Source organism: Bufo bufo, chromosome 7 (assembly GCF_905171765.1).
Source record: "Bufo bufo chromosome 7, aBufBuf1.1, whole genome shotgun sequence".
Lineage (NCBI taxonomy): Eukaryota > Metazoa > Chordata > Amphibia > Anura > Bufonidae > Bufo > Bufo bufo.
In genome coordinates this window covers 29,239,264-29,259,739 of record NC_053395.1, presented here as the reverse complement: position 1 = coordinate 29,259,739, position 20,476 = coordinate 29,239,264, and the positions used below count along the sequence as shown (strand labels likewise).

At 44.1% G+C, this 20,476-nt stretch overlaps 1 protein-coding gene across 1 annotated transcript; it reads right to left on the bottom strand.

The window, feature by feature from the left end:
• Positions 1 to 16,244: 16,244 nt before the first annotated feature.
• On the bottom strand, positions 16,245 to 19,567 carry LOC121007392 (noggin-2-like). Its single transcript, XM_040439284.1, has one exon. It carries the CDS (start codon positions 18,036 to 18,038, stop codon positions 17,382 to 17,384), a length of 657 nt encoding a protein of 218 aa, XP_040295218.1. The 5' UTR covers positions 18,039 to 19,567; the 3' UTR covers positions 16,245 to 17,381.
• Between the last annotated feature and the right edge of the window lie 909 nt (positions 19,568 to 20,476).

Sequence of the window (20,476 nt, the reverse complement as noted above, 5' to 3'; positions counted from 1 at the left end):
GTTTATCATCTGAGCCTGACTGCATAGGTTAATACAGGAAGGCACCAAGAACGCTTCTAGTGAGTCGACAGCCTGTTACTAGAAGAGGGAGCCAGGGTAAATAAAACTGGAGAAGACTCGATGATCCTTCTTAGAGGACTTTATATAGTTTGTCTGAGATAATCAAGGACTGTTATGGGATGTTGCTGGGATGATTGAGTTGGGAAGGGGGGGGGGGGGGGTTGTCATTGACTGAAATTGGGTCATCCAGGTTCCCTGCCTTAAACTGAAAACAGTTTGCTATATTTTATGTTTGTCTGGGGTGGCTTTGAAGAAATTTTGGTTAAATTTTTTTTGGGAGGTTCTTGGGGGCTTAGGTGTAACTTGAAGCTCCTGGGCTTCAATGCAAAATCTGTATCCCAGTGTCTTCTTCTATGTCAGATGGACCTTTGTGTTCCCTCAGGCACCAGGGTCCGGGTTTAACTGCTCCTTTGCATCAGCTACAACTATGCCCTTGTTTGAGTAGATTTTTAGGATGCATAAGGGCCCTTTTACACAGGGCAATTTCAGCCCCGAATGAGCGCTCCTTTTTTACACAGCCTGAATGGTGGATGAATGATCGTAACTATGATTGTTTGTCCCCTATTCAGTTTTCATATTTGTCCTGCCAACACATGACAATATGGATGCCACATGAAAGATGGAATCAGCCAACAAAATTAGCAGGTAATAGTGTCCTGTGGAGCTCTGTGTGCCATGCCCATGACTAGATTTTTCCCAAAGCTCTTGCTGCTGCTCGCCTTTTTTCACAAGCTCTTAAAGGGGTTTTCCCGAGACTTTTACACTGATGATCTATGCTCTGGATAGGTCATCAGTATTTGATCGGTGGGGGTCCGACACGTCAGCTGTTTGAGAAAGCATTGGCATTCCTGTGAGCGCCATGGCCTTCTCGCACCTTACCAAGCACAGCGCTGTCCATTGTATAGTGGCCGTGCTTGGTATCCCTCTCAGCTCCATTCACTTCTATGGGGCTGAGCTGCGCCTAGGTCACGTGGCCGATGAACATGATGTCAGTTGGCCTAGGAAAAGCTGAGAGAAGGCTGCGGTGCTGCTCCGAGCGCTGGCTTCTCAAACAGCTAATCGGCTGGGGTGGTGGACCCCCACCGATCAGATACTGATGACTCGCCATAGACATGGTCAACTGATCCTCTTCAGCTAACCATGGGTTTCAGCGGTGATGTGTCCACAAGAGACACAACACTGCTGAAGCCCACAGTTAGCTGAAGAGGATCAAGTGACCATGTCTATGGACCGGAAGATGGGAGATGTGGAGGACTGGAGCGGTGGGGAGCAGGTAAGTATGGTCCTTTCAGTACTGGAGGCAGGCTGCTTGGCAACTGGTAATAATTCTATATTCCTGAAGAACCCCTTTAAGTTTCGGCTTTCCCAGTGCCAGTCTTTGCACCCTTACTCCATGTTACTAATGTCAGTGTGAAAGCAATAGCTTCTGCACACAAGATCTACCTCAATACTGCAGTCAGCCGCATCATCCCCCAGAATCATAGGCTCCTGACACTACACAGAAGGAATATAAATAATAATCCTATATTCCGCTGCTTCCAGTTTTAGGGAAAAGTTGCCCCAAAGATTTTTATTTTCCTGTAATAAGCACTTTAAATATGGCACCTTTCCAGCTCGTCTGAAGCTTGAAAGAAGAGGCTGGTGCAGAATGAATAGATTGCTCCAGGGAAGGGGGCCCTGATGGACAACACGTTGATTGGAAAATTAAATGAAATATAATACGAGAGAAAAAAAGAAATATAAATGAATAGAAAAACAGATGGATGAGTGGAGTATTAGGAGAAGCATTACATTGTAGAGCATTTAATTTGGTTCCCGGAAAAAAGGCCCTGTACATTGAAACCTTCCAGAAAGTGAGGCGGGTGTATTCAGAATAGTACATGTGTGGGATTTGTTCTCACCGAGGTAAACAAACCATGCGGACAGGTGAAGAGATACAGGCTCGGGGCTGTCAGCTATCACTCTGGATGCTATAGTAGTTCTGCAGCGGTGCGTAGCTGGAAACATTCACAGTAGTGTTATCCACACAATGCCGTACTGTATGCTGGGATCAGGAACAGAAAATATTATAATAAGACCTGGTGGATATGCTATAAGGAGAGGCGTCACTCAACATTTCGGTCCTCTCAATGTGTTCCCAATGGACGCGTGCGGGGGAAGGGGGATCAATAGTTCAGGGGCCTGTTCTGTATTGACCATTAGTACCCCTTTTCTTGAAGAATGCAGAGGTCAAAAACCTTATTTCCAAGGACAATAAAAAACTGTCCCTAAAAGTGAATATCCACCCTTGGACACTAATTTGATTCTTTTTAACTAAACAGGTCCAAAATTCTGCACTGACCGATTTCATAATACATCTTCATGGTGGTCGGAGCTCCATTTTACAGATGCAGAGCTCCAAATCTCCTGTGTAGCCAGTGAAAAGATCTGTCTGCCTGTGAACACCACTAGAGGGTGCTTATGATCTTTTTGTATACTGTGTTAGCATTCAGTTCAATATATAAACTGTATACACTAAATTATTGAGCTCCCTCTAGTGGTAGCTGCAGAGTTTTGTAATTTAGCTCACTTTATAAGATTGGACGCCCGGTATCAGAAAAAATGGAGCTCCGTCTTTTATAAATTTATATTAGAATGTTAATCAGCATAGGATGTTGAACCTTAAAGGGGGGGTTCTCCAGGATTTAAGAATTGATGACCTATCCATAAGGATAAGTCATCAGTATCAGATCCCTGGAGGTCTGACATGCCAGGCAATCGGGGGTAGCTCTGGAAATAGGCGTCAGAATTACCTAACACTGTCCATTGTGTAGTGAATGGAGCTGGTAGGTGCAGAGCTGCCCCCATTAAAGGGAATGGTAGATGTAGCTGTGTAGTTCTTGATGATCGGCAGGGTTGTAGGTTGTCGGACCGCCACTGGTCTGATATTGATGACCTATCCTAAGAATTGTCAGATTGTGCCTCCACCTTCTCACTCATTTGTTTCGGATTCGTTAAGTATATATATATTTACACTTTGTATGTAGCTGCACTAATATAACACATGGGATGAATCCCATATATACATTGCTGATTCCAATTTACTGCAGCCATAAACTTTGCCATTGTAACACTGCAACATTGCTATATAATTCTTGGGGTGACATATTGGCTCGATTAGCAGCGTGTCAGGAACTTTACATAAAAACAACCTTATCATTATCGCCCCGTCACTTGTGATAAACTGCTGCACGGTGCAGAGGTTGTTGCGTTGTCAGTGCTGCAGTGACCTAGCTGCGTCACAAGGTGGTGCTCCAGCTCTTATTGTGGGGCCATTTTGATATATGGTGTAGATATTATATCACAATGACAATTCTCCAACGCTCTTAATTTAGTCCTGTGCATTGACTTACTGTGATATAGTAGCTCGTTCTGGATAGTTATGATAAAATCTTAACTAAACCTGTTTTTGCCTTATCCTTAACTGCGCCAGAACGCTCCAGCTCCAAGAAATTTCCTTTCTTGACAAGTCACAGATATCTATGTGTAGCTCTACATCCGCTTTTCATATTTGCGGTCTAGGTAAAATCACCCAACTCCGTGGATGGCTGTAGTAAGCAAATAGAGGTCCTGGCAGTGGGACCGTCCACCGATCTAACATTTATCACCTATCCCATGGAAAGGTGTTAAATGTTGAAGGATGGAATACCTCTTTAAAGGGCATCTGTCAGCCGGTTTCATAGGTACAAATCTGCTGACAGATGCCCTTTTAAAGGGGCTGTCCCACCAATTAATATATTAATGTATAGATATAAAAATGAGCCATATTTGTCATTTACATGTCTTAAAAAATAAACATCTGGGCTGTACTTATTGTATATAGTACGACGCCAACTGGTTTTCAAAGCAATATGCACATGGATCTACTGAGCCGAGTGCTGATAGTCACACATGCTCAGTTACTCTCCTGACTGAGTATAGTGGTCCTCTGTTTCACTGCAGATCTCTGCCCGGCTTGTCAGGAAAGAGCAGTAGCATGGCGGTGTAGCTGAGAAGACTCCTGCCAGGGAAGTAGGAAGGGACTATATTGTCAGCTGCCAGAGGGGGAAGGAGCCCCATGGCACAGATAAGCAGCACCATCAGTAAAATAAAGTTAAAATTGATTTTTAAAATTACTTTAAAAACGCTGTTGACTACATTTCAGGACTTTTGGTACAAACATGCTTTAAGTGCTTGAATTGTGTAGAAGACAGGAACGGGAGTCACTGATCCCTGCACAAAATCCTCCTGTAATACCTGTATAATTTATGGTGCCATTGCTCCATTCCTCCATCTTCATTGACAGTACTTGTCATTAAATGTGATATATGGCTGCACTATTCTCAGCGCTTCCAGCTGCTGTGTCATATGTAATGTGAATGCAACATTACATGTACTTTATAGCATCAGCCAAGTGTACCTAGAACGTATGCACGATAAGAGGAAGGGGAACATAGTGGAGGGCTGTTATAAAGAGCATCTCCCGTTCTGGAGGACCTGTCGTGTCCTGCATTACACAGGTAACCAGTGATGTGAAAGGACACAGTGTAATATTTAATCTCCCCTGTGGAGGCGCTGCAGTAAAATGGAACACTTATGACCAGGTTTTCTGCCAGATAAAAGCTAATTGCTGGGTTCCCCAACAGTAGGACTGCTAGTTATCTGCTTATTTTCAAGCGACCCTTCTAGCAAGTAGGTATTGTCCAAAAAAGAGGAACCCTTTTAAATCCAATCCTGCAGTCAGCTTGGGACATAGAATTGAGATAATTCCCAGTGGGGCACTTTGAGGGGAGGTTCACATGGAGTTTTTTGGAAAAGGCTTTGAGGCACATTTTCTTGTAGATTTTTCAGGCTAATTCCTCATGCACACGACCGTTCCGTTTTTTTGCGGTCTGCAAACCGTGGATCCGCAAAAAACGGAAGCCGTCCGTGTGCCTTCCGCAATTAGAGGAACGGGCGGCCCATTGTAGAAATGCCTATTCTTGTCCGCAAAACGGACAAAATAGGACATGTTATATTTTTTTTTGCGGGGCCACGGAACAGAGCAACGGATGCGGACAGCACACGGAGTGCTGTCCGCATCTTTTGCGGCCCCATTGAAGTGAATGGGTCTGCACCGGAGCCGCAAAAACTGCGGCTCGGATGCGGACCCGAACAACGGTCGTGTGCATGAGGCCTAAGCCAGAAGTGGATCCAGCAGAAAGGAGAAGTATAAGTCCTTCCTTCATCTTTCCAATTCCTTTTCGAATCCACTTCTGGCTTTGGCTGAAAAACCGACAGGAAAATCTGCCTCAATTCCTCCTCCAAAAAAAAACTCTGTGAGAACCTACCTTAAAGGAAATCTTCAGCAGATTCGTGCCTATGACACTGGCTGACCTGTTACATGTGCGCTTGGCAGCTGAAGGCATCTGTGTTGGTCCCATGTGCCCGCATTGTGAGAAAAATTAGGTTTTATTATATGCAAATGAGCCTCTAGGAGCAATGGGGGCGTTGCTGTTACTCCTAGAGGCTCTGCTCTCTCTGCAACTGCTACGCCCTCTGGACTTTGACAGGGCAAGACAGTGTAAACATCATCACACCTGGCCCTGTCAATCAAAATGCAGAGGGAGCGGCAGTTGCAGAGAGAGCAGAGCCTCTAGGTGTAATGATAACGCCCCCGTTGCTCCTAGAGGCTCATTTGCATATATTAAAACATAATTTTTCTCAGCAATGCGGGCAGATATGAACATGGGAGCAACACAGATGCCTTCAGCTGCCAAGCGCACATGCAACAGGTCGGGCAGTTTTATAGGTACAAATCTGCTGCCAGATGCCCCGAGTTTTCGGAAAGTTTTTGATATGTCATAGAGACATATAAATAGATCTGTGAGGATCTGAGTGCAGAGACCCCACCGATTGCTACAACGATGAGAGAGAGGCGTTCCCATACTGCTCTCTCTCTCCTTGCTGTAGAGCAGGGGTGCACAACCTGCGGCCCTTGATACCATTCTGTGTGGCCCCCAACCATCTGGTAACAGACATGTATGTCTATGTCTTGTGGCTGCTCACATGTATTTTTCATGTATTTCTCCCATTAGATGGGAGTCCTGGAAGTGTAACTAGACATTAATGGTATATAATGTGTGTTCAATATGCCATAAGTACAATATTTCAGTTGTTAATACACCTTAAAATTTTAATTTCGGCCCTCGTCATTGGTTCAGTCTGGCAATGTGGCCCCCAACCAGGAAACGTTGTGCACCCCTGCTGTAGAGGATGAATTCTAATGGATGACCCATAGACTCCTATTGAGCCCGTCTCACTTCCTCTCCTGCGGTGAGGACAGAGAGTGTGATATGTGAGCTCTTCTTGTAGTAGTGATCATTTGGGGTCTCAGCACTCAGACCCCCACCAATCATAACTTTTGATATGTCTGTATGACCCTTTAAGTAGGGAATGCTAGAGTGAAACACCAAGGAAAAATGAGATCATTGCTGACATCACATCTACAGGGCGGGGTCCAGGAGAATGAGCAGAACACCGCCCTCAGAGGCAAGGTCATTGACGTGTTGACAGTCCAGAGCCTTAGAGGCCGTCCCACGCCTCAGATATGGACGTGATGTCATCAGGATGGAGAACAGACACCGTGCAGAATGTCATGTGACCACTATGGAGGAAAGCGGGGCATTTCAGATAAACATGCAACATGTTGTTTCCTGTCAATTGATGCTGAAAATTGCAAAACCAGAACACCCCTTTTATCCACTCCACCCCAAAACAACCCAATCCAGAGACCCAGCCCAACCATCATTTGCATAAAAAAGCCACCAAGATAGAAAAACTGCTAACATTATGTAATCACTAGATCCCAGATGGAAGAAAAACAATTTTCTCTATTAATGGAGAGCGAGTATGTGTTGATATCAGTAGTTGACGAGAGATGGGGCGCCCACTGATGGTTCTTCCTCTGAGGTTTCCTGGCCGCGTGTACAAGGATGACATGTTTATCTAAATTTCCCTAGAGCCAAGCATGCACCCTTTACAGTAGAAGTACTACACACACAATAGTAGGTGCTGATGTCCCGTACAATAGAAGTACTACACATATAATAAATAGTAGGTGCTGATGTCCCGTACAATAAAAGTACTACACATATAATAAATAGTAGGTGCTGATGTCCCGTACAATAAAAGTACTACAGATATAATAAATAGTAGGTGCCGATGTCCCGTACAATAAAAGTACTACACATATAATAAATAGTAGGTGCTGATGTCCCATACAATAGAAGTACTACACATATAATAAATAGTAGGTGCTAATGTCCCGTACAATAGAAGTACTACACATATAATAAATAGTAGGTGCTGATGTCCCGTACAATAGAAGTACTACACATATAATAAATAGTAGGTGCCGATGTCCCGTACAATAGAAGTACTACACATATAATAAATAGTAGGTGCCGATGTCCCGTACAATAGAAGTACTACACATATAATAAATAGTAGGTGCCGATGTCCCGTACAATAGAAGTACTACACATATAATAAATAGTAGGTGCTGATGTCCCGTACAATAGAAGTACTACACATATAATAAATAGTAGGTGCCGATGTCCCGTACAATAGAAGTACTACACATATAATAAATAGTAGGTGCCGATGTCCCGTACAATAGAAGTACTACACATATAATAAATAGTAGGTGCTGATGTCCCGTACAATAGAAGTACTACACATATAATAAATAGTAGGTGCTGATGTCCCGTACAATAGAAGTACTACACATATAATAAATAGTAGGTGTTGATGTTCCGTACAATAGAAGTACTACACATATAATAAATAGTAGGTGTTGATGTCCCGTACAATAGAAGTACTACACATATAATAAATAGTAGGTGCTGATGTCCCGTACAATAGAAGTACTACACATATAATAAATAGTAGGTGTTGATGTCCCGTACAATAGAAGTACTACACATATAATAAATAGTAGGTGTTGATGTCCCGTACAATAGAAGTACTACACATATAATAAATAGTAGGTGCTGATGTCCTGTAGAATAGAAGTACTACACATATAATAAATAGTAGGTGCTGATGTCCCGTACAATAGAAGTACTACACATATAATAAATAGTAGGTGCTGATGTCCCGTACAATAGAAGTACTACACATATAATAAATAGTAGGTGCTGATGTCCCGTAGAATAGAAGTACTACACATATAATAAATAGTAGGTGCTGATGTCCCGTACAATAGAAGTACTACACATATAATAAATAGTAGGTGCTGATGTCCTGTAGAATAGAAGTACTACACATATAATAAATAGTAGGTGTTAATGTCCCGTACAATAGAAGTACTACACATATAATAAATAGTAGGTGCTGATGTGTTTCTGAGCTGCTGGTGCAGTGTGTCGCCGCGCAGTCCTGTGTGTGCTGTGTCCTGTGTATTACAGATGACAAATGAGTCCCCCTCTCTCTTTTGTTTGTTTCCAAACTTTTCTCCTGGAAGAAGTACAAACACTTGTAAGTTTATGTAGCGCCGCAAAGCCTCCTCTCCTACCGCCATAGCCTGCAGCGCAGCCTTTGTGTGTTGTGTGAAGGAAGCCGGAAGGTGACAAGTGACCGTCATCAGATTTCAAAGACACTGACGGGCAGTGGTCGGCTCTCGGCCTGGGCTGTCTGGACCATTTTCACATTTTTCCTGTAATCTTACCAGCTGTAATCTTACATGACGTTATGTTGTGTTTCGGAAAAAAAAATAAAACAGAGGTCAGTATAAGATGGCGAGCCCCGCTGGGGACAGTGAGTGATGACAGTGTCACAGCATAAGCAAGTTAAATAAACCATCCCTGTCACAATTATGCAAATTAGCCAATACCAGCCAAACCAGAGACGCCTATCTGTAGACATCACAGTTTCGGGGCCCTCATCGGTTCAGAACAGTTACTGGTTAGATGGCTCTCCTTACATCACCGCATCTCTTCAGTGAGAAATTGTGTCCCCTTTAAAGGGCATCTGTCAGCAGTTTTGTACCTATGACACTGGCTGACCTGTTACATGTGCACTTGGCAGCTGAAGGCATCTGTGTTGGTCCCATGTTCATATGTGCCCGCATTACTGAGAAAAATGATGTTTTATTATATGCAAATGAGCCTCTAGGAGCAACGGGGCATTGCTGTTACACCTAGAGGCTCTGCTCTCTCTGCAACTGCCGCTCCCTCTGCACTTTGATTGACAGCTATAGTTGTTTTCACATTTACACTGACTGGACCTGTCAATCAAAGTGGAGATGGCGCGGCAGAAAAAGTGGAGTCTCTAGGTGTAATGGTAACGCCCCCGTTGCTCCTAGAGGCTCATTTGCATATATTAAAACTTTATTTTTCTCCACAATGCGGACACATATGAACATGGGACCAACACAGATGCCTTCAGCTGCCAAGTGCACATGTAAAACAGGTCAGCCACTGTCATAGGTGCATAGACATCTTATCCAGCCAACCAGTACCCTACCCTGTCCTAACGGTGCCGAAAAGTGTCTCTTCAGTAAAACGGTAACCCCCAGAGGTGTTACTGTTGTTATTATTTTTTTTTTTTTGGTATATTGGGAAATGTGCGCCATTCCTTTATTGTGTGTAGCCCGTTAGGTATGGACTAGAGATGAGCGAATTGATTTGTATCATCGGCAGGACTTCTTCACCTCTGAGGGGCTGTCCCCGCAGGTAAGAAAGCGCCCACCTGCCGATAGGTTGACAAGGTCGGCCATTTTGCCGGGCCCTGACAATTTCCTGTCTGTGCTGCTGCTCCAGTTAGCAGAGCAAGGGCAGGGGTTTTGCTTCGGAGCAACGTGTGCGCAGGTGCCGCTAGCCGAAGCAGAGCCTCTGCCTTTGCTCAGTTAATTGGAGCCGCGGCGCAGGCAGGAAATTGTCAGGGCTAAGCTAATTGTCTGCCCCTGTCAATCTTTCAGCAGGTAGGTGCTTCTTTACCTGCGGGCACAACCCCTCACAAGTAAAGAAGCCCTGCTATGGCTACTTTCACACTAGCGTTTTAGTTTTCCGGTATTGAGATCAGTCGTAGGGGCTCAATACCAGAAAAAAACGCTTCAGTTTTGTCCCCATTCATTGTCAACGGGGACAAAACTGAACTGAACAGAACGGAGAGCTCCAATATGCATTCCGTTCCGTTTAGTTGCGTTCTCATACCGGAGAGTAAACCGCAACATGTTGTAGTTTGTTTTCCGTCCTGGGATGCAGAGCAAGACGGATCCGGCATGACCCACAATGCAAGTCAATAGGGACGGATCCGTTTTCTCTGCCACAATCTGGCACAATAGAAAACGGATCCGTCCTCCATTGACTTTCAATAGAGTTCATGACAGATCCGTCTTGGCAATGTTACAGATAATACAACCGGATCCGTTCATAACGGATGCAGATGGTTGTATTATCAGTAACGGAAGCTTTTTTGCTGGTCCCTGCCGGATCCAGCAAAAACAGTAGCCTACCAAGACAAATCGATTACTGGTAGTTACAGTTGATTTGCTCATCGCAATTACCTTACTTCATCCCTAGGTGGCGCTGTAGCTCAGTGTTTAATCTTATTTGGGTTAATCACATTCATTTATATTATCAAGGTGATTGCAAAATGAGTTAAGAATTGGAGCAGTAGATAAAGAGCACAGATTATAAACTTATCACCCATGAACAGCCGCTAATATCATTCATAGCTACAGTATGCAAATGTTTCTGCAGGTTCTCAAGTAGAGATAAGCGACATAAAGTAGTCCTCCTGAGGGCTGGGATATCTCTGGGCTCCTCAGAGTAATTACATGAAGTGGTGCAATAGCTGGCATTGAAATGCAAATGTCACTTCTCAGCCGCACATGGGGTATTGGGCATAATTTTGGAAACTGTGACCTGGGGACAACTTAGGGGGTGACCTAATTCTAACTAGTTCTTCATGCTGAATTCCAGTAAAATAACATGTACTGGTGACACAACCCCAATAAGGCCTGTATTGCCTATTAATAAGACTGGGATTCCCATCCTTATCATAGGGGGAACCCCTCCTTCCATCCTTCCTCAAACACGGAAGTAGGGACTGATGCAGTTTAATATTAGTGCCTCCTGGTACAATTTAGGCTTTGACTTTTTGCTTCACTTTATATTGAACATCAGCACTATGTCGCCCTGACGCAGGACCATTAAGCAGGATTGTTGCTGGGGGTCGACCAGTAGACCTTATTGCATCGTCTCTGGTTGACTATAAGCCGTGTTAATCATTATTATCAATTGTTTAGGTTTTGGGATGAAAGTTAGTGTCAGGGTCAGATGTAACCCTCCGTGTCCTCTTTGTGGCCCCAACCCTTGCAGACTGAACGGAGCCCCAATAGCTCCATAAATCAGTGTCTTTTCTATCTGTAGTTTTCCAGCTGTTGTTTAGCTATAATAGGAAGTGGGTTATTAGCGATCTACCATGGAGATCAATGGAATGCATTGGGAAGCAGCTGATGATTGGGGTGAAATATATAGGCATTCAGACACCATGCTTTATGTAAGAAGCCAGTGGAGAATTAGTTAAAGGGGGGTTGGGGGGGGGGGGGGTCTATATGGTTTAATAATGGTGAAATGTAACCTTTTAATACAAACCCCAGAGATCTAGATAGATCTGAATATCCACAGCTGCTTTATGGTCAGTAAAATAGCAATTCTTCTTTATGTTTAGTCATTGTTGCAAATTGTTATGGCTTTCACTCTGAGCACATTGACTTTGTGTGGGAAAATTACTCAATTTTTACATGCATATGATAGAAGGGGGGTTAGAGATCAGTTTTTCTGTTACAGAGCCCCAAATCTCCTGTATAGTCTCAGAGTTAAATGGGTTATCCCATTACAGCAACTTATCCCCTATACACAGGACAAGGGGATGTGTCTGATTGGCAGGGGTCTGACTGCTGCCCATAAGAATGGGGGCACATGCTCCCCTGTTTGAATGGCGTGGAAGACACACACGCATGTCCACCGCTCCATTCAACTCTATAGGGCTGCCAGAATTAGCCGCTTCATTGAACTCTATGGGAGTGCCAGAGATAGCTAAGTATTGGCGCATGCATCATGTGCCTGAGATAGCCGATTACCAGCGCCTTTGTGTCACCGCTTTATTCAACACTATGGAAGTGCCAGAGATTGCTGAGTACAAGCACCTGCATGTCCACTGCTCCATTTACCTCTATGGAAGTACCGTAGATATCTGAGTACAAGCACATGCATATCCACTGCTGCAGTCAACTCTATGGAAGTGCCGGAGATAGCTGAGTACAAGCACCTGTATGTCCACTGCTGCAGTCAACTCTATTGAAGTGCCGGAGACAGCAGAGTACAAGTGCATGCATGTCCACTGTTGCAGTCAACTCTATGGAAGTGCCGGAGATAGTCGAGTACAAGTGCATGCATGTCCACTGCTGCAGTCAACTCTATGGAAGTGCCTGAGACAACCGAGTACAAGCACATGTCCACTGCTCCATTTAACTCTATGGGAGGGCAGGAGATTGCCGAATACAAGCACATGCATGTCCACTGCTGCAGTCAACTCTATTGGAGTGCTGGAGATAGCCGAGTACAAGTGCATGCATGTCCACTGCTGCAGTCAACTCTATGGAAGTGCCGGAAATAGCCGAGTACAAGCGCATGTCCACTGCTCCATTTAACTCTATGGGAGGGCAGGAGATAGCCGAGTACAAGTGCATGTCCACTGCTGCAGTCAACTCTATTGGAGTGCTGGAGATAGCCGAGTACAAGTTCATGCATGTCCACTGCTGCAGTCAACTCTATGGAAGTGCCGGAGATAGCCGAGTACAAGCGCATGTCCACTGCTCCATTTAACTCTATGGGAGGGCAGGAGATTGCCGAATACAAGCACATGCATGTCCACTGCTGCAGTCAACTCTATTGGAGTGCTGGAGATAGCCGAGTACAAGTGCATGCATGTCCACTGCTGCAGTCAACTCTATGGAAGTGCCGGAAATAGCCGAGTACAAGCGCATGTCCACTGCTCCATTTAACTCTATGGGAGGGCAGGAGATAGCCGAGTACAAGTGCATGTCCACTGCTGCAGTCAACTCTATTGGAGTGCTGGAGATAGCCGAGTACAAGTTCATGCATGTCCACTGCTGCAGTCAACTCTATGGAAGTGCCGGAGATAGCCGAGTACAAGCGCATGTCCACTGCTCCATTTAACTCTATGGGAGGGCGGGAGATAGCCGAGTACAAGAGCATGTCCACCGCTCCATTCATGCACCACTGCATTCAAAAGGGGAACATAAGCCCCCATTTTTGGGATCGGGGAGGCCTAGTGGTTGTGTGAATAGGGGATAAATTGTTATAACGGGACAACACCTTTAAAGGCACAGTCCCTATCATCGTAGGAGGGCACCTGTTTCTTACTCTTTTAGCTAAACACCGGAGGTTTCAGCAGCTGAACCCATAGTGACCAGGTTATCCGTGGTCCGGCTGCATCATGAAGGAGCACTTTCCAGTTGAGACAATACCTTTAAAGGGGAATTTTTTGCCAAAAGCTTAGAATGGTGAAAACCAGCAAACTGAGTAATACCTTACCAAAGTCACCTCTTGCCTGGTCCCTCACCTCTGTGTAACCTGTCTTCCAGCAATGGCGTTTTGACATGGCATGTGATCTCTGCAGCCAACCACGGACCTTAGAGGTGTTATGTGTGCCTGCAGCTGCCACTAGAGGGAGCCTACTGCATACCGATTTATACAGTTCCTGTTGACATCAATAACAAAAGTATGCAGTGAGCTCCCTCTAGTGGTGGATGCAGGCAGTCACAATGTTATTATTTAACTATAAGGAGGAGGGGAGGAAAGGTGGAGCTGTGTATCAGAAAACCATGACTGTGAAGCGATCATTTGAAATTATCAGCAGGTTTTGACCAAGGTGACCATTGACACTAGACCATTTTTACTTTTTGTAGTCTATAAAATACACTGAGTAGGATGGATGTTTTGTGCATATGCAGCTTTCATGAGATTTTCATGAGAGAGATGTGGGGTCAAAGAAGCTTCAGTCGAAACAGGACAAATGTCTGTGTGGCTCCCGTGTTCAGGCGGCCATGGACAGTGATATTTATTGGAATTCATATTTATGCTAGGAATTGTATTGACATCAGTTTAGACAAGTCACTTGTCCTCCTGCTCTGCCCTTAGAAGTGTCTTCTAGAAGGAACCAACCCTAGAAGTAAGGATGGTACACATTACATGGTTGTTATATGTAAGACGTGATCACGTGGTGAGCGCGCACCTGTCTCCGTGGTCACGTTTATACCACCTGTACCGCACGTCACGGAACTGACCGCCATTACAGTCAATGTGACGACGTATTGAATGACCATCATGTGATCATCATACCTGCAGGTGACAAGGTAAGCGTCCGCGCGTCGTCACTACTGCTCCCAATGTCTGTATTAGATTCATTTTGCACTTTATTAGGCCTTTTCACATTGCATTATGCAGGTCGCATTCAAGGTTTCCGCCAGGAGAGTTTCCCAATTGGACATGTGTCACCCATAGGTGCCCATGTTAACCCTGTATACCGCACCATCTGCTGCCCTATTTCACACAGTATAGAAACTTTATCAATGATGCGGCCCTCACCGAGGCCATAGCATTACTCTTTTGACCTCTGTCAAGGAAACGGGGGGCCTCTGGGTCCATTTATCATAATGCACAATGGTATAAGGTAAACATACCCGACTAATGCAGTGTTAAAAGACCCTTACATGTTTGGATAGCAATGGTCTCCAACCTGTGGATCTCCAGCTTTTGCAAAATCACAACAGGGGGGCGTGCTGGGAGATGTCATTTTGCTACAGCTGGAAAGCAGTAGGCTGGAGACCACCGCTGTCTAGTCATTAGCCATGGCTTCCTTAAATTTTAAAGATCTTTACAATTGCTTCTTACGGGAACACTGAGTTCACAAGCTCGTCTTATACCCGTCGTACATGCATGTTGTAGACCTCGGTCTCTTTGATCCCCCTGGAATCCCAGCTCTTGCCCGGCAGAGGGGCTTTTGTGTAACGCGTCACACACATATATGTCAAAGGGCTGTTTGTTTCATTGTGTTGCTTTAAAATGTGTTAGAGCGGCTAGACTGGGATATAATCAATTTCTCAATAAAATAAATCCATTACCTTCCCCAGGCCTTTGCGTTCAGCCTATTAAACCACTTGCTTTTTTTTTTTTTTTCTTTTTCAGTTTTGTTTAGTGCGAGGCTTTGATCTAAGACCCCCATAGTTTTACAATGAACAGCCCTGGTGCTATCTAAAATGGCTTAATACATTGCTGGGGCATTGTCTGTGCAGGACGTGCTCTGCCAGCCCCGGCCTCTCACATTAACAAGTGAAAAACAGAAAGGTTAAAGCTCGTTTAATAACCCCTCTAATCTTATATCGGTATTACATGTAAAACCTATAGGGGTACAACACACAGCTGGTGCTGTCCCTCATACTTTTCCCTTCCACTCAGCCATTCCTATAGAATAAAACAGACACCAGGGATTATATTGAACCACTGAATGTTTATTTATTGCTATAATATCTTGCTGGTTTTTGACGTTTGCTCCTATGTTTCTTTCTTTCTTTTTTTAAAACTTTTAGGGTACTTTCACACTAGCGTTTTTCTTTTCCGGCGCTGAGTTCCGTCCTAGGGGCTCAAATCCGGAAAAGAACTGATCAGTTTTATCCTAATGCATTCTGAATGGAGAGTAATCCGTTCAGGATGTCTTCAGTTCAGTCTTTTTGACTGATCAGGCTTTTCAGAAAACCGTAGCCTGTTGTATTTTTACCTCCGGCCAAAAATACGGAACACTTTGACTGAACGCCGGATCCGGTCTCTTTTTCCCATTGACTTGCATTAACGCCGTGTGTTCCGTCAAAACGGATCCGGCTTTTGCATGTTAAACCCGAAAAATGTGAAACAAAAGTTAAAGTCCATAAATGGCGGATCCGTTTTTTTCCAATGCATTTTTTCATTGTGATCAAAATCCTGATCAAGATTCAAATGTAATCCGTTTTCACACGTTTTTCCGGATCCGGCGGGCAATTCCGTTGACGGAATTGAAAGCCGGATTCAAACAACGCTAGTGTGAAAGTAGCCTTAGATTGTATTTACCGGTACATTGTTACAATTTCAAGTATTATATTTGTCCATTACTTTTATAGCTACATTTGATCACCTGTCGCTTTAGGAGTCTGCAAACCATAAAATAAATAGTGTGGGCAAAGATATCCCGATCTGCACCCTAAACGTCATCTAAGATAGCACTCTCCTATGAAAGATCTGTGTGACATTCCTACCATTGATTCGGGAGAAGGAAGGAGCAAAATATCAGATTTTGTAGAGTTGTCACTGTTAGCTACAAATGGGAGGGGGTGTGAGGCATATGGGTGGCCCGGGATATCCAGGGTTGTAGATGGTGTGGCAGGGCAGGGGTTAAGTTAAAGGGGAAAGCTTTTACCGATTCTTAGATAGAATAGAAATATGTGGTCCATATGTCTCATATTATACAAATACCCTCCAAAAAATAAAATACAGCTAGCAACAGTAAAGAGGAAAAAAAAAAATTACATCAATATTACGTTAAAAAAAAATCTATTTTATTTACAAAAGCCGGTGACTCGAATTAAAATTCCCTTTTTTTTTTTCTGTCTTCTTCTTAAGTTTTTTTTTTCTTTCTTTTTCTTTTGTTTTTTAATTATGTTAAAAAGCTATATTACATATAAAAATAAAACATCTGTTTGGAGGTGCTTAGTTCTGGAGGCTTTTTTTTTTTTATCAAGCTTTAAAAATAATATACATTGCAATAATACAATAATAATAATATGAATAATTATACTTATCAACAGTGCAAGGTCGGGGAGGATAACACTTTCTATCTCTTTTAATACTGCATAAATTGGTTATTAACCCAACAGAAAGAAAAAAAAAAATATTAATTTATGGCAATAATTCCTTTTTTTTTTTTTTTGTTGTTCTCGTTCTTGTCCCTGTCTGGCCTCGCCACGAGTACCTGCGTGAGTAACTCCATGGCAAAGCCCAGAAGGGGTTAAGGGAGTCCACTCCCCCCACCTCCAAAGTTTTCTGCTGTCAACCAGTTGAACTGTGGTTGTATTCACTATCCAGTTCCCCAGTGTCAATGGCACAAAAAAAAAAAAATGCACCAGGTTTCTAGTCCTTAACAGTGCAGGGATTAACCAGTGACCCATTCAGTTCTCAAGTCCTTTCACTGATGAGCAGCAATTAACAGGAGCACTTGCACTCTGATAATATCGGATACTGGAAAGGGATCCATGTGCAGAACCGTGGCTTTGACCAGCCCTGGCAATGCCACCTTAAGAAAACCTTGTTGACAGATTTATGGGGCCGGCAGTACATACCCTCCGGTAAGGAGCAGGACTTCTCTCCAAAGCATTGTCCTTCCTTGATGAACCTTGGCCAAAACCTGATCCCTAGGTCCTTCCAGGTGTACAGTACCGGGCAGTAGGTGTAAGCCCACAGCCACTGCAAGAACTTCCTCCTGGCTTTCTTGCCCATCTTGATCCTGCCACCATAAGGTGCTTCACTGAGGTCCATCTTCTTGAGCTCGATTGATAGCGAGCCAAGGTTTTTCGTTTTTGTCAATGAGTCCTGGGTAGACGCGTTGGAAAGGTTGGGCGAAACCACCGCCATAAAATTGGGGTCAAAGTTGCTGCCGAGTTTCTTTCTCAATGTCCTCTCATCCAAGTCCTGCTCTTTTGGATCCTGTTCTGGATCCGGCTGCTCGATAACAGGTAAGACAGGTAAGTCTCCACTTGGAGAAGGTCGAAACCTGAGAAATGGTTGGCAGGACCCCTGATGGTGCACTAAAACCAGGCAGGAGCAAAGAAGAACTGCTTGAGGCAGATTTATCCTCTTCATGATTTTTTTGCCCCCTTCAGAGAAGAACAAAGTTCTCCCACCCCCCTCTCCCACTGGAGTTTTTTGGGCTTTTTTTGTTTTTGTTTTTGTCTCGAGGAAACTTTCAGCTGTCAATGGAAGAAGCAAATTTTGCAAATAATCCAGCGAGAGCCCTCGGTCTTAGCCTCTGACTGAGCACATGGGTTCTAGTAAATGTTATTTCCACAAACAAAATCTCTTATATTCTTTCCTCAGCCTGTTTGGTGGCGCTCAGAAATAGACACAAAGTCCGGAGAAGATGCTTTAAATAGATCAGCAGCGTGTGTGACACACACACACAGATGGATATACTGTATGTGATCTCCAGCCTTGTGGAGCCAGGAAGTTTCTCACAGAGAGGTAGCTGTGTCCGTCAGCAGGGAGAACCACACAAGGAAAGCAAAGAGCTTTTAATTTACCCCTTTCTCCAACTTTTTCAGTCCTCCCCCCCGTCCCTCTGTCTTTCCTTTCTTACTCCGGTGCAGGAGCTGGCTCGCAGGACATAAAAATTCACAGTGGAATAGTCTCCATCCCCATGGTGACATCCAGGACAACTTGTCTAGACTCTGCAATACAGTCTGGGCTCAGGCAGGAGCCAATGGTATTAAAAAAAGAAAAAAATAATTAAAATTAATCCTTTCAAATTGGGAAAATTATAGGCAGGGAGGTATGCCACTCTCGTATCCAAATCGTGCAACTTTCCAAGTTTCTGAGTCTTAAAACTTTTTGTGGACAGCGACTTCGAAACTCCTTCAAAAATGTTCCAAATGTTCATTTAGACAGTTCCAAAATCCCAGAAGAGGTCCAGACCTGCATTGAGATAAGGCTTCATCTTGGAAGTTTTTATTTTTTTATTTTTTAAGGAATCCTTTTTACTTCTTGCAGATGGAGCTCTTATCCACAGGATCTGCTGAGTGGAGAATTGGGGTTTTGTCACAATCCCTCTGGCTCCAGTCTTTGTATAGAGAGGGTAGCAAGCGTCTTTTTTAGGTGCAAATGAAAAGACATAGAGAGCGGTAAGACAGCAGACACATGGAGCTGTGTGTGTGCAGTAAGGGAGCCCTTTTTAAAAAAAAAAAAAAAAGCAAAGCTCCTTCTTTCTTTCTTTGGCTGGGAAAGAATGCTGCTTGGGTGCAAATGAGATGTTGCTGCTTGTGAGGCAGGAGGATTAAAACCCTCTTTTATAATACGAGGCGAAAAGGGAAGAAAAAAAATCCCCACACAGACTGTGCAGAATCACATTGCCAAAGTGAGCCTTATATCCAGATGTCCTTCAGAGTTCAAGCATGGTGTATACCATTCTGGCTTCCTCTGTGAATGGCCCCAGGGTCTCGTGCCTGTCTCAATGCAATGGCCAGATGGGAGCTGGTGGGGCAGCAGGTTACTGTTGCCTGGGAGCTGGCGACGACGTCCAGTACGGATCAGGCAGGTGCTTTAGCAGGGTCCTCTCCTTCCTCTGTACCTGCTTGTCACCCTCCTCTGTGCAGAGCATGCAGTCGAGTGACTTTTCCCCACTGCTTCTCACTCCTGAATGTGCTGCGCTCTACTGTCCAATGCAGGTTAAATATCTCCCCCTTATGGTGTGAATTGTTAACTGACACTACCCACTGCAGTCACTCCCCCCAACACACTCTCTGACAGCCTTTCCACAACAACCCTGACCAGCCTCCCCCCCCTACCTTCTCAGACCCCTAACCAACTCAGTGTGCCTTCTGGGTCCTGTGATCCTAGGACGTCTCTTGTTAATCCCGAGCAAGGAAAATGTGCAATGATAACCATACACTAGTAGTAATTCTGCTGACCCTTTTTTCTATCTTGGATCACTTGATCCTAGAAGAACATTGGAGGATCTACTGCTATATCAGCAGCCAGTAAGCAAAAAATAAATAAATTTGCTGTTCTGCGGTTCTCATGGGGTAAATACTGTGCATACCTTATAGGTTAGACCTAAAGCAGAAGTCATGTAGTTCATGACAATACCTTTCTAAGAAAGCTAGAACCATCCCTGTACCTCACATGGACCCAGAGATCTCCACATTCATTGCTCTGCTAGTTCATCCTCAGCCTTGCAGCTCAGGGGGCATGAACTTTCTGCTGCAGCTCTCTCCCTGTAACTGCCATAACTTCTAACAAAACATATGGCTGGTGGCAGTTGAAGATTTAAACTGAGCATGTGCGACCACCTCAGTAAGATGGACAAGAAAAAAAGAAAAGAACAAACAGTAGGTGGCGCTATGCAGATACATTTTTTTTGAATATCTCTCTGTCTATACTAAATTTGAAATTGCATGCAAAAGTATTCAGATCCAGGTGCTGGTCTGGAAAATCTAGAATATGTTTCATGACACAACCCCTTTAAAGGGTTGAATAACCCTTTACAAATGATGGGCTATCATTATCTGATCGGTGGCGGTCCAACA

What these genes read in the sequence shown, in the direction of transcription:
- LOC121007392 (XM_040439284.1), bottom strand. Translation starts at nt 18,038, where the DNA reads ATGAAGAGGATAAATCTGCCTCAAGCAGTTCTTCTTTGCTCCTGCCTG.